This window comes from Trichoplusia ni, chromosome 13 (assembly GCF_003590095.1).
Source record: "Trichoplusia ni isolate ovarian cell line Hi5 chromosome 13, tn1, whole genome shotgun sequence".
Taxonomy (NCBI): Eukaryota; Metazoa; Arthropoda; class Insecta; order Lepidoptera; family Noctuidae; genus Trichoplusia; species Trichoplusia ni.
In genome coordinates, this window is record NC_039490.1 from 3,579,954 (window position 1) to 3,594,370 (window position 14,417).

At 34.4% G+C, this 14,417-nt stretch overlaps 1 protein-coding gene and 1 non-coding gene across 8 annotated transcripts in view; both read right to left on the bottom strand.

Moving 5' to 3' along the window:
• Nucleotides 1-14,417, bottom strand: part of LOC113500038 — a 120,562-nt gene that overhangs the window by 96,466 nt on the left and 9,679 nt on the right. For 3 of the 7 annotated variants that reach the window (XM_026880693.1, XM_026880692.1, XM_026880694.1), the window contains exons 2-5: nucleotides 4,442-4,522; nucleotides 2,965-3,121; nucleotides 938-1,083; nucleotides 478-603 (exon numbers count right to left, since the gene is read on the bottom strand). In XM_026880693.1, coding sequence (XP_026736494.1) covers nucleotides 478-603; nucleotides 938-1,083; nucleotides 2,965-3,121; nucleotides 4,442-4,522 — 510 coding nt within the window. Of the gene's footprint in view, nucleotides 1-477; nucleotides 604-937; nucleotides 1,084-2,964; nucleotides 3,122-4,441; nucleotides 4,523-11,805; nucleotides 13,510-14,417 lie in introns of those variants that run through there. The other 4 variants (XM_026880695.1, XM_026880689.1, XM_026880691.1 and 1 more) reach the window with 2 other exon arrangements.
• On the bottom strand, nucleotides 4,596-4,677 carry Trnas-aga. Its single transcript has one exon. It is a non-coding gene; the product is annotated as a tRNA-Ser (tRNA).

Sequence of the window (14,417 nt, forward strand, 5' to 3'; positions counted from 1 at the left end):
TTATTTGTACATCCATGTATCAGCTAAGACGGTTTAATATACACCTCGTTAGTGACAGCATTTTGTTTTAACAATAAACGGCTGTAGTGTTTGGCGGAATGTTATTTTGTAACAGTAAATGAGCTGCTTCTATTTTTGTTAACTTTAAGTATTGAGAAATTTGCGAGTTGTATATACCTATCTGTTTGTGGTTTTGACCCAAATACGGCTAAATTGACTTCCTGCTTATAATAGGTTTGATAACTAACATTATCACCTATCGATTATCGATGAGCTAAAACATTGTAATCATAGTTCGATTGTCATACCGCAAATCTAGCACTCTTCGATAATAAGCAAGTCAAGGAAATTTATTAAGTAATGAAAAAGTTGCTAAAAACCCGCGAGTTCACGACACTAAACTAGAATTCCATAAAACATTTTTTCGTAAACCAGTTTTAGATTATTTTGGCTGGTAAAGCTAGGACATTTACTTACTTCCTTCCATTCTTGCTAGCTCGATGCAGTGGTGTGTTGGTGAATATCTGACTCCGGCATGCTGGATACCTGTACTGGTCGACCAACTGCGGCCGCACTTGTAGTAGATGTTGTACAGTTGCGAGTCTGGTAATTAATGGTCAAAATTAGTCAAGTTACACGGACTTTTTTTCCTTTTTTAAAGAAGCGTTGTTTTCCCCATGATCATCGTCATAGCCTGTGGGCTACTAAGGGCATGTGATTTATAGTTAATCTTTAGTCAATAAGTTTTCTATGATCAATTCATCTCCTATCAGCCCCACCGATAATTTATTTTAACTTACTTCTTGCATCAGTACGCTTCCCGACTACGCGACGTCCTTCCTCCCCATATATTCCACTTCTCCTAACTTTACCATGGCATTACCCTTCTCGCCATCGAGTTACATTGATACAGCTCAACTTCCTAATAGTTTCTTACCTGCCATACTGCGCAGCGAGATCCAAGGCACTTTCGTCATTGGAGTTCTTGATAGTAACGTCGGCGCCACGGGATATGAGCTGAGAAACCACGTTGACGAAGCCAAACTGAGCGGCTATTAGTAACGCAGTTTCATGGTCTGATGTCTGCGTGATAAACAAGAAAATATGTTATTTACTAAAATTGAATTCAATGATAACGTCTTTTTTGCATCTTCTGTAATAAATTTGAAATTACAATAAAATTGTTATAATAGGAACGTAGCATCAAGAATTAAATTCAACCTGATTTTACAAAAATTAAAATAAAAACAGTCAAATAAAAAGTTTACGTCGAGGAAACGATCCCAGCGTAGGACAAGCATTTGTGTGATTTACGAAAGCTTGTTCTAAGTCTAAGCATATTTGAGTGCATGTGACTTGAAAATTTGTCAACCCCGCGTAACAAGAATTAAATTCCTTACTTTGCGAGTAGTAGAACATACAAAAAAACTTTTCACACACGTTTTCGACATACAGCAAACAAGTCCTTTAATGTGAAAGGCAAACTTTTAGTCATTGTTTCGTTTTAAACTATCACAAAATCCTGTTGAACACACCCTGCCGGTATTTATATCTTATCCATATGCAAATGTCGACGCCCTAGCAAATACTGACCGGTTCTAGGTTACCCTACCGTCTACCGGGCCGGTTCTATTGAAATAACTATCGATGATTGTTTTATAAAGTCTGTTCTTGCGATTGGTTGGAATGGGTTTGGTATAATAGTATTGAGTCTATGAGATAGGATTTTTAGAGTTTAAAATTTTGATAGATTGGCTGATGTGAATGATTGTAGAAAGACAGAAAATGTTTCTTGACTTGAATTTTATTAACTTTAGTTTTTTTTCCCCTTTAGCCAGTGGACCGAATGCGCCAGGCGAAGGATCGGGTGTTCTAGCTTGAGGGAATAGCTTGGGGGAGGCTTTTACCTAGCAGTGGATAATGATAGACTGAGTTGATTCATAATGTGAAACTGGTATTTCGTGTTCCTATGCCAATTTTGTCTTAGGCTGGAAGTGTTAGGTAATTGACTATACAATCTATTTACAGCAACATGTAGAGCAATACTGTTTACAATTTACGATGGCTTTACATGAAAACAGGCACAGGCATTATCTATTCAATTTCGGTTTATTATCTCGCATATTCAATGTAATATTGCTTTTTATCAACCAAACAAGATACTACTAACAACACATTTTGTAAATATTCACAGTACATCGTTATACACATGACCTACTTTAATACTATGACTTCAACTTTATGTTGAGTTTATGATACGTATATTACCTAGACGTAGGTACAGAGGAATCCCTTTACCAACCTAGGTATGTCTCGAAGTATGCAAACACCCCCGCGAACTAGTCCGTACAACGAGAGTAGTTGTGACGTAATACGACATTCTCGGAACATTGTAGGATGTGGAATGTTCTAATATACAACCTTATTTTTATTATGTACATACTTAGGTACTAAACCTTTAAGTTTGTTAACATCGCTAAATTAAACGACTACTTTTTTCTTTGCCACAAATTGGGATGTTGCATGCTCCACATGTTATTTCGGAAACGAGTAAAGAAAGCTGGGGGACAAAAAAGGAATATTGAAATTGAAATATAAATTCAGAAAACTATGTCCTACAGTGGACTTAGTGGCCTGGCTTAGTTCATTAAGGGCAAGGCAGGCAGTCGCCGGTGGGGGACTGGACGACATAGACTCCCAGGCCCCCTCCACTCAGGCGAGGTCGGAGTGCCGCTGGGTCTTTTTAGTGGGTATACCGGGAACGCCGTTCACCGGCGAGTCCCACATACCCGGCGGGGAGGGGATGCGTAACAGCAAAACGGGCAACATAAAAAAGGTCCTAGAAAAATTCTGGCGCAAAAAAAAATGTGGGTATCGAATCAATTAAAACTAGAAATGGAAATATTTGTAACGAATGATGATTTAAGATTTCTCTATTTCCTCTTCCAACAAATCTCTACTCACCAGTTGATCGATGTTGACGGGAGAGTTGCTGTGTTCTAGGAGCATGTAGCAGATGTCCGTGTCACCTTTGAATGCCGCCAGGTGGAGGGGCGTAGCACCCTTTTTGTCCACCATGCATGGTGAAGCACCAGCCGAGAGCAACACCCGGACTATATCTCTGGAAAAGGATGGTGGTTGTAATATGTGGACTTGTAATTACAAAAATTTAAGGACTATGTTATTAATAATTCAACCAAAGATCATCATCATCCTAGCATTTTCCCAACTATGCTGGGGTCGGCTTCCAATCTTACCGGATTCAGCTAAGTACCAGTTTGTACGGAGTGACTGCCTATCTGACCTCCTCAAGACAGTTACCTGAGCAACACGATACCCCTTGGAACTTACTTTACTTTCAAGCTTCCGACTGCCTGTAACGACTGTCAAATATGTATGAATAACAGCTAATATTGTAACGAGAATGTTTATTCGTAGTAATGGATGTGCATTACTCTCTTACGCAAAAACCAGTAGATCGATTTGGAAGTAATTTGGCAACAGCTAATAATGTATAATAGAAGATTTTTACGTACGAAAGACAGGAAAACATTAGTCCATTTTGGCCTATCGTAAGCTAAGTGTCTATAGGACATTAAATTTATATTTTATCATGTGTAACTTTACAATTGTGAGCAACAAATTCTACTTAAATTTTCCCGTTTAGTTTCCCGTTGATGAGTTATTAGCTGTTGTCGACCCCCCAGTGATGTCATAGTTAGAACTTAGAACATGTTGAGGAAAATATCCCAATAAACAGAAATTGAAAAATTACGTTAATTTCGACGGTATTTATAATTGATCGAAATGACTCAAATTGTATGCCAGTTACATTTTGACAAAGAAAATAATTGATGGACAAAATTAAATCAGTTACTTGAAATGACAAGATACTTTTTTTTTAATTTTCGTCAAACATACGCAGAGAGATCGCAAGATTTTGCCCGCATACATCAAAGTAACTGATGCGTCAGTAAAAAAGAAAATTCCTAATTAGTTACATTAGTGTTGATAGCGATTAAGTTAAAAGAAAAAGTAGATTTTATTTTCAATACTTTCTTTTGAACTAGTAGATATTACAAATTACGCAAAACAATATTTGTATACAAATATTATCCGCATCGGCGTTTATTGCGTTATAAATAATAAAGCTAGTATATTTAAACAGATTTTAAGGACTTTAATGTAACTTTAGCCTCCACTTATTTCACAATACCCTAGATTTGTGAAAATATAATGTAAAATCGGTTTATGAAAATTACGTAAATTACATTTTGGGAAACATTTTCCTATTGTGTTAACTAAACTCACTAAGCACTATAATAAATTAAGTATTCTCAAATATCACACTACTTCACAATGTAGGCTTGAAATAGTGGCTTAACACTTAAATAAAATTGAACATAATGATATGTATTTCGAAAGCAATCATAAAACTTACTTGCGACCATTTAAACATGCTTGGTGTAGTGGTGTATAACCATTGTCGTCTTGAACATTAACGCCAGCGCCCCTCCGCAAACTGTAACAAACAAACATAAAACTAAAACAACAAAAAACTATGAAAAAAACACAAAAAGCAGAGAAGATGTGTACGCAGTCGGTAGGATTCGAACCTACGCTCCCAGAGGGAATCTGATTTCTAGTCAGACGCCTTAACCGCTCGGCCACGACTGCTGTAAGATACAAAGTGAAATTGTCGACCTCCATACGACTGTGAATGTATAATAGTAAGTGAATATTTTGGCACCTGGGAAAGATTATAGCGTTATCAAGAAACAAAGGACTTTATTCATTCTACAAAAAAAAAAATCCTAAACTTTAATTACTTTTTTTACAAAATAATAAGTCGATTACGACGTAACAATACCGAGAAATTGATAAGAATACAGTATCGATAAGTATTTCTTACATTGGGGATAGCAAAAATATCTGAGTAAGGCATCGTTTATCGATTGTCAACATATGATCGAAGTTAATCCGACCTTGACACGATGGAACGGTCGACGAACTATGCACTTTATATACAACGAGAATAACTGTAACGGTACATAGGAGAAACAACTGTAATTGCATAAACTTTAGGCTTATTTTACTTTGAAATACCGTTGCGTAGCTTTTAGTATGTGATTTGACATTATAATGACGTTTACGCTGATAGCTAAGGCCCTTAGATTATATACCTATAGATGTAACCATTAAAATGACTTTCCTTGATAGAGCGAGATCGTTAATTGTCAGACTTATGCAAAGAAACAGGACACAATATATATTTTTTGTCTTTGTCAACATGGCCGGTCTTGTTGTTTGGCAAGATCTGAGTTTGACAGATTGTGACAAACAAACTTGGCGTCTTGCGGATTTTTCTGTGATTGTGCGAATTTACAGTGTTTAGTGCGTATAAAAATTGGATGATAAAGAATATTTAGTGTAAGTGCGATGGTGGGTTGCAGTGTTTTGGGCTGTAAAAGCCGGAGTGAGCGAAAAATTGAAGGAATAACATTTCACACGTAAGTAGGCGAAATTATCATTTCTTTCGTTAATACAACGCCCTACAAGGCCAGATGATCATTGATTATGATGTTTTGTAATGAATTCAGTGACGTGAGCCAAGAATATTGAGTTGTGATACGTGTTTTCAATATCACAAAATAAAATAATCTAAAACTATGAACGGTTCAGGGTTGCCATAATAGCTACTTGAATTTACCCAAATAAATCATATTTCATTTTTGTCAGTACATACGATTGTTGGGTTGGCTCAGGTACTCATCGTAGTTATGTTATAAATTCGAGGGTTTGTATTGTTGAATGTTTGTTTGTTACTCAATCACGCAATAACGTCTGGATGGATTTCAATGATATTTTGCACACGAGTAGTTTATTACCTAGATTAACACATAGGATACTTTTCACGCGGATGAAGTCGCGGGTAAAAGCTAGTAGTTTAATATTTTTATTGAGAGGAAATTAATTCTTCTGTATGTAAATTTATATTTACTTAGATTTATTTAAGTACTTTATTGTAGTTTATTTAACTTATTACTCAATAAAGATAAACTTTCGTAGCATGTGAATAAAATGTTCTTTAAATTTCAGGTTTCCATCCAATCTTTATAAAAAGAAATGGCTGGATGCCACTGGACGAGAAAATTGGCTGCGCAAACTTTCAGCAAATCTGTCGCCGAGGCTCTTATATTATGCAAGGGTTATCTAGCCATAGAAGACTTTGTACATTCAGGAGCTACTATTGAATTTATCACAAACTTTAATGATTTGTTTGATATTCTAAATAGCCGAAGTTTATATTCATATGGTTTTAAAAAACCTATCAGTAAAGAAAATATGATGAATGCAAAATTAGAAGAGTTAGAAACTTATCTCAAAACGCTCAGGTTCATTGAAGGTGATTTAGTCATTAATTCGGGAAGAAAAACAGGGTTTCTGGGGTTTTTAATTTCTATTAAGGCGCTAAGAATTATTTTTTACAAGTACATACATATTGGAAATGCTCCTCTTCGATATTTATGTACTTATAAAATGAGCCAAGACCATTTGGAGGTTTTCTTTAGTGCCATTCGCTCTAAAGGTGGGTTTAACAATAACCCTACTGCTCTGCAGTTCGTATCGGCGTATAAGCGACTGCTGATCCATGGTGAATTAAAAAATATTACCACAGGTAATTGCATACCATTAGATAATATTAATATTTTGACGTGCAATTCAAATTCCATTTGTCGTAAAATAAACAGTAGAAGAGAAAGAATATTGGCTATGAATGACGAAAGTCTCGATGAAGATTCAATTGTTGATTTGCCCGAGGGTCATGACTATATAGGAAACTTAGAATTATCAGAATTTTCAAAGGAAGCCATAACTTATATTTCTGGATATGTAGTGCGCAATTTGAAAAAAATAATAAAATGTGATGAATGTTTAGGAGCAATATTTGCAATTGAAAAGTTTCCGAGTTTTATTGCTGTAAAGGATGTTGGCGGATTACATTATCCATCACAAGATGTTATCAAAATTTGTGTGTTTGCCGAAAAAATTCTAAGACAAACCACATCAATACACGGGAATTCCTATTTTTCACAAAAAGGCACTTTACCAAAAATGACTTGCAGTGTTTTGAAAAAATTTATTGGTACAGAAGTCTTTGCAGAAATAAAGAATCATATTAATGAACAAAGTCCTTTTGAAAATCATTTTGTATTATTAATTAAAGCTATCGCTTTTAGATATTTTGAAGTCAGGATTCATTATATAATGACGTCATTATCTCATCGAGATGAAAGAATCAGAAATATGCACACTAAGTTAATATTGTTTAAGGGTCAATAATTATGAATGTAGGTATTTCCTTATGGTTTGTAATAAATATTTTTATGATCAAGACTGGTTTTATTTCATCATTGAACGTGTCGTGTGTGTTTTATGTCGTGTCGGTCGATGGATGTCCATACGATTCTCCTTACCGCCCTTGTAAAAACGAAATATTAGACCAAGGAGGTTTTATTAAAGTATTTCGTACGACTACGACATAAGAGTTACATTATTGAAGCTAGCATATAAAATGTGCTAATTCAGAATTTTTAGTTTGCGAAGTACTTACAGGTACTTATAATGTCTGTTCGCGATCAAGTAGAATTCATAATATTTTTTACCTAATATGTGGGAATTGCCAACTTATTAGGCAACACCATAAAAATCTATTTCTGTTTCAAGTGCGGTCACGCCATGGTTACATCTATAGGTATATAATCTAAGCTAAGGCCTGTTTTTTTTTTTTAATTAAAGGAATGAAATAGCTTAGGTTTTACTGCTATACCGCTTATACATATATAGTTATAGGTGGTATTTTCTTAGAATGGATTGCCTTAGATTGCATTGTGTTTTATGTATTGTAGTATTCTCAATGTTCAAAGTTATACTTTGATTTGTTCCTCGATCAAGGATGTGACGGAGCCACCCTAGATAGCCACATTTCGTATATGAGGACAAAATTTATTACAGAACTCATATCTCGGCAAGTCATACGAAATTCGTAATCAAATAAAATATCTTAATAAAGTAGGTCATTAAATACACAAATCATACCTAGCATTCATATTTATCTGCATAACTCGAACGTGTGAGTAAACTTTTATTAAATGATTATGAATTATTATAATAACCTTTACCTTATTTCTATCAAATAGATAGGATGGTAAATGACAATAGAAAGTACAACATTTGATTTTTAAATTTCTCATTTAATGTCTTTCCACGTAAACTGGGCCCCAATTCTGCTATTTACAATGGCCGACGAATGAATGCAAAATTGGCCTAAAATTTGGCCTATTTTCTACGCAATAATTGGAAATTTAGTTTGGGACGGTGCCGGTGCCATTCATTCATCGGGCATTCACAGGTCAACCGTTAGTGCCAAAATAAACAATTATGAGAATTAAGTAACGGTACAATGTTACGTAATAAGTGTGCAAACATTTAGATTGTATTCGCCACCGATGCCAAGTGAACTTATCTTGTAGTGTTAATATCGCAACACTTGACGAAGAATGGTTCTATTGTTATTTATTTTTATATCAGGCGGGTATTATTAAAGCAATCTTGAACTTCGCGACCATAATACCAATAAATATGTAATCAGGAGGTGTAATACTATGTCTTATTGTATTATTTCAGTTGTGGAAGTGTGCAAGGAGTAGAGCGGAGTTGACCACTTTAGGATGTGGTGAATCTGAATCTGTTACGAAACTACGAGGCTAATTACGAACGACGATTTTCTATAAGTTTTCATATATAAGCACGTAACAAGCATTGAATATAATCAACATAAATAAAAAACAAAATAAAACGCGCCATAAAACGCACACATGAACATAAATTAATAAAATAAAGTCAAGGTCAGCGTAAAAACCCATTACTTTACACACAAGAAAATCTTTCATTCGTAACTTCACTCAAAAACGAATTCTATTTCACAAATCTTAAGGTTTATAATTGAAAATGTATCTCTAAATGTCGATTTTATGCAAAATGATCAGTGTATGGGTATTCCGAGAACCGGAAGTTACGTGTCGAAGTGCCGCCAAAGGCAAAGACTTGGGCCTTTCCAAGAAATAAAGCCTCCTTGAATCACTGCCATCGCTGGTCAGCTATGATGCGTTTACACGAGCTACGGAGCAAACCGATCCGAGGTTTTTGCCACGACGAAGATCAATGAAACTGGTTATATATGCGCGTCGTGTAAGTAAACATGACGTCTGCACATAGTAGACGTTGCAAACTAATGCCGACTGGGAACGCCATCGCGTCAAAATGAACGGACAGTTCGTACTAGTGTTGTTTCAATATTAAAGTTTTATGATAAATAAACCGGCTTCGATATTTTTTAATACAGGTAAATAAGTAGAATGGGTTTTTTCTACAAATTCAATGCGCTAAATACTGGATTTTTTAATTCGGAATCATTAATTCGGAATAATCAAATAGTTAGACAACCGGTTATCAATGAGAACTATGGCAATCGACCGATGGAATATAAAATATTCTTACGAAATTATTATCGACCAGGGTTTTGACACTCAAGGACCCTTAAGTGTGAGTGACTCAGGGATACTTTTGTCTAAACTTACTAGGGGGAAGATTTGGGTTAAGAAAAGATCTATAGATAACTTAATACGACATAATGGGTGCTCTTTCATTTAAGTGTTACAAACCTTATCAAGAAACAATGAATGATATTTAAGTTACTAGAACAAACGTCGACCGTTCTACAATAGGATTGATTGTTGATTTATAAGAAGAAAAATAAACTGCGAATTCGAATGAAACTTAATACACAGGTAGTTTATAGCACATAATTACTACTTTTCATTTCCAAAAAATTACAAAAAACCCCAAAACATTGTAATTCCCATCGCAAGTTCCAAATCATGTTTTATGAATTAGCCGACCATTTAATGATCAACATTGGCCTTAATAGTCCATTAAATACAAAATACCCGTAATTATAACGCTAAATATTGTTTTTAACATTTATTACTGAAGGTTGCAGTTTCCACATTCATATAAACCTTGTTAATTATGAGTAATATGAACGTAAAGCAAAATTAGTTGGGTTTGGGCACTTTGGGCTGATTAACGAAAGAGTTGAAAAGACTTTCTCTTAACCTAATACAAGTGTCTGGTTTTAAACTGATAATCAATCTCTACAATTACGCATTATTTCTGCGGAATGGACTTCTAAACTACTAAAGCGATTTTAGTCAAATTTACACACCGAGTGCAACTTGATTCAACTTGGAGAATAGGACGACTTGATAATACTTATTTTTTTATTTTGTGTATCGTTATCATCGGTTATTAGGCGGTACTAAGTTCGCCAATTCAGCTAATAACCAAAGAAGAAGAAGACTTTAATGGAGGTGAAGTCAAAAGGAAATGAAAGAAATAACTTATTAAAGATTGTTTGTTTTCTTAGTGGAATGAATGTTGACCATTGAGAGAACATTATTTGTAGCGCACTAGTAATATTACTAGGATAGCTAAGAGGCCGGAGAAGGTTTACTAAACATAAAATATTGTCTGTGATTTGTGGTTTTTTGTAGGCATCGCTACTTGTAACGGCCCCATTTTCGATGAATCATATATAATAGACTGATGACTTTAATGAATCTGTTTAAAGTTGTATTGAAGTAAATATTACTTTGAATATAATTTTTTAAATGGAACTTCTCTGGTTACTTAAATTATAGACAAACTGTCAGACTTGATGGTATCATAGGTTAGCAGCAATTTTAATTAAAAACTCTGTTTAGTGTTCGGATAGGTGTATGTTATACAGGAAAATTAGACACAAAATAACTCAGTTCAGTAGATAATATGATACACAATAAAATAGCATGTGATGCCTACAATCTATACTCTATATACTAATATATAAAGCTGAAGAGTTTGTTTGTTTGATTGTTTGTTTGAACGCGGTAATCTCAGGAACTACTGGTTCGATTTGAAAAATTATTTTTGTGTTGAATAGACCATTTATCACGGAAGGCTATAGGCTATATAACATCACGCTGCGACTAATAGGAGCGAAGATAGTATTGAAAATGTGGAAAAAACAGGGAAAATTCTAACCACGTGGACGAAGTCGCGGGCAACAGCTAGTCATAAATGTAATAAATCGGTGAAGTGTGTGAGTTTATGCTTTAGAGAATAATCTCAGTAACTACTGAACCGATTTTGAAAATTACTTTACTAATAGAAAGCCACATTAAGTGTATCATAAGCTAAATATTACGCTCACATGTCAGCTAGACAGTATATCAGTGTTTTGTGAAGCTTTGTTTAATATCACAAGTTAAATATTTAACTAGGTAATCAAAGACACGGTTTGTTTTAAATTGTTACGTGTTTTGATACTTCATTTATATTATCTTTATGCAAATGCACATGTTTGAATATGACGATTTTATGAACTCGCAAATTTCTTTGTTTCTTAATGTAAATAAATATGTTTTAGTAAATAGTGACGTAAGTATTGAAAATCTTACTTCAAATAAAGTTGATTTTAGACTAAGTATATAACAATGAACTATAGGTGTTCAAAATGGTCAAAAAACGAACTGGAGGAAACTCACGTAATGAATAAGAAAATAAATACAGCACATGAATGACCATAAACCACAAATAATAGTATGGGTAAAGTGAAACAAACACGATAATTGACAACTCACAACAAAGCGGAAAAAACTTGCTTACACAGTAACCACAAAAAAAAACACTTTATTAGCTTACCTATTAGACCCAACGACTCTATTCCGAAACTTCTTCGTTTTAACCCAACTCCTTTGGAAACTATATCTAACATCACTCCAATTTAAATCAAAACTATTTTTATATTCACAGCACTTCACTGTCCTTTCTATATCACCCATTTCAACGAACTAGCAACAGACAAATGACACCTTGATTGTGGAATCGTGACTCATGGGACAATATTTAAAAACTTGTCAGGTTTTTGGGTACAGGATAACATGTTATGAACGTTACAGGTCCAACTTTACACTAACGCGGTTTGTTGTGTCGCGGACGATAAGATAACACGAGATAAGATTGAGGAATTAGACCAAGGAAATGCAAAATGGTCGTGTTTATTATGAGACGCTTATGGTTGAATACTGAGACTTCAATCAAAGTTGCCGTTAAACCTGATTATAAATTATGTCTTCGGCAAAGGTTAAAATGCAAATTAACAAATATAGTCAAATTTCGTTTGAAATTTTAAAATGTTCATCGTTCGTACTATTTTTGAAAGTAAAAAAGACTGCACGATCGAAGCATAAATGAACTTGATCACTAATTGATGTTTCAAAATTCAGCGATAAAATGAATCGAACAAGTGACAGTTGATTAACAGCGCCTCAAATATGAGTTGAGTATGAATATTCAGGGGTTGTAAAGCTAAAGGCGTGTATTGAGTGACTATCGATTATATCTTTTCTCCGAGTCTATTTATTCAACAAAGGCGTTCGTTCATACAAAAGCTTTCGTTGAAGTCAATTTACGTAGGTTTCATTGTATAACGACAATGGAGTTTTGAGTGTTACTTGTAATCAAACCTTAACAATTACAAATGTATACAAGGTAAACTGAATGGGACTTGATATTATGATAACAACCAAAATTCAATCTAAGCTGCAAAGTGGTAGAATAAATAATACGGAGAGAATTTGGAAACAATCAAGGACTTGAATATGGGCCATCGAATAACATATTACCTATTTTAAATCTTTCAAACATATATTATCAATTCGAGTACGATTCCAGTCAATCTTTTTCACTACGCAATAACAGCACAACCAAGCCTTTTCAAACACAAAAACAGACTTTACACAATGATAAAGTAAGCTAAGAAACACACAAACATCACTAGAGAACGAACTGGTAATGAATAAAAAAATATATGTAACAATACATGTAATAAATACGTAACGAAGCAATTAGTAACATACCGACGTAATGATTTTACTTGAATTTATCAAAAGAGGAACTATGTGAACCTTGACAAAAAGGTGGATATTCCGGCTTCTTTGCTTACGTATTTAGTTAATACTTAGACTAATTAATTAATCGCTTGCTAAGTAGATTATCCACGTTATACCTGAATGCCTACATTTTAATTTGCACGGAACAGAATAGTGGAGGGAGGTGGCCTAACACTGCTATAAAGTTGGAATCAAAGACGCCGAACTTGTTTATTAATTTTCTTATCGTAATCTTTGCCTGTCCATAATATAAGTTGTTTAAAATCTGTCATTTATATTGGTGTGTCCTTGGAGACTTACTCCTGAGAGAATCAAGTTTTCTTTTAAGCAAAAAACTAAAATCGATACTCTGGACTCAAACACTAGCAGCAAATCAAGCAGTGGTAAGAGTTGGAACCACGCTGAATAGACGGCTAACGATGCTAGATACGGGATCGCTAGATTTGCTTAACAAAGTAGTACATTTTCAGGACTGAATAAAGCAAGCTTTTTGTCGTCAATAACATGAGAGATAAAAATCATCGTATCTCTATGGTAGAGTTAATCTCCAAATCAAAATAATGGCAGGTTCATAGAGCCTAAATACCTATTCCTTCTACTCTTTTGTTCCGTGGTAATTTGCGAAACAGGCATTCAAAGGTTAAGGCGAACCGGTATGGATCTATCTATTAGATACGCTTTACCTGCTGCGGAGTTCGGAATTCCAGCAACTTTTTTCTTTTGTTTGAATAAAAGATGAAATAGTTTTCGACCAGTATGAAGCCACTTTAGTAGCTTGGTATGTTGCCAAAAAGCCTTCAGCATTTGTTGGTTACAGGTGGTTTTGAAAGACAGATAACGAGTGTAGAGTTTAAATATCACTCTTTTACTTGGTTTTAGAATAATAGCATGTTTTTTTAAATAAATTATAGGGTATTGAGTTAGACTAATATTAGAGTTTTTCCAATTCTTCAGAGTAACTGAAGCATAGACAAACTCTATTACTTAAATTGGATAGATCGCGTACCAGAAATAATAACACTTTATAAAATGGCATCGTATAATAACGAGTTAATAATACAAACTATGAAATAACATTAAACCGGTCTAAGGAAATGTGAAGGCAACCAGCAAATATTTGTAAAAAGTTTTTTACAAATTCATGTTCTTCCTCCTTTATTTACCAAATGTGTGATCATTACACGACACTGACAAGCACTAAACGTTGCCATAACCACCTCTTTCTTATTCCTATCCTAAAAACAATATTATAACCTAAATAAAACCTTTTTTGTCTATTCAAACGCCGACATTCAATTAGCAACCTTGAGATGAAACTGTGCCTAATAAAGTCGGCAAATAGGGCATGTGTCATAACAACAA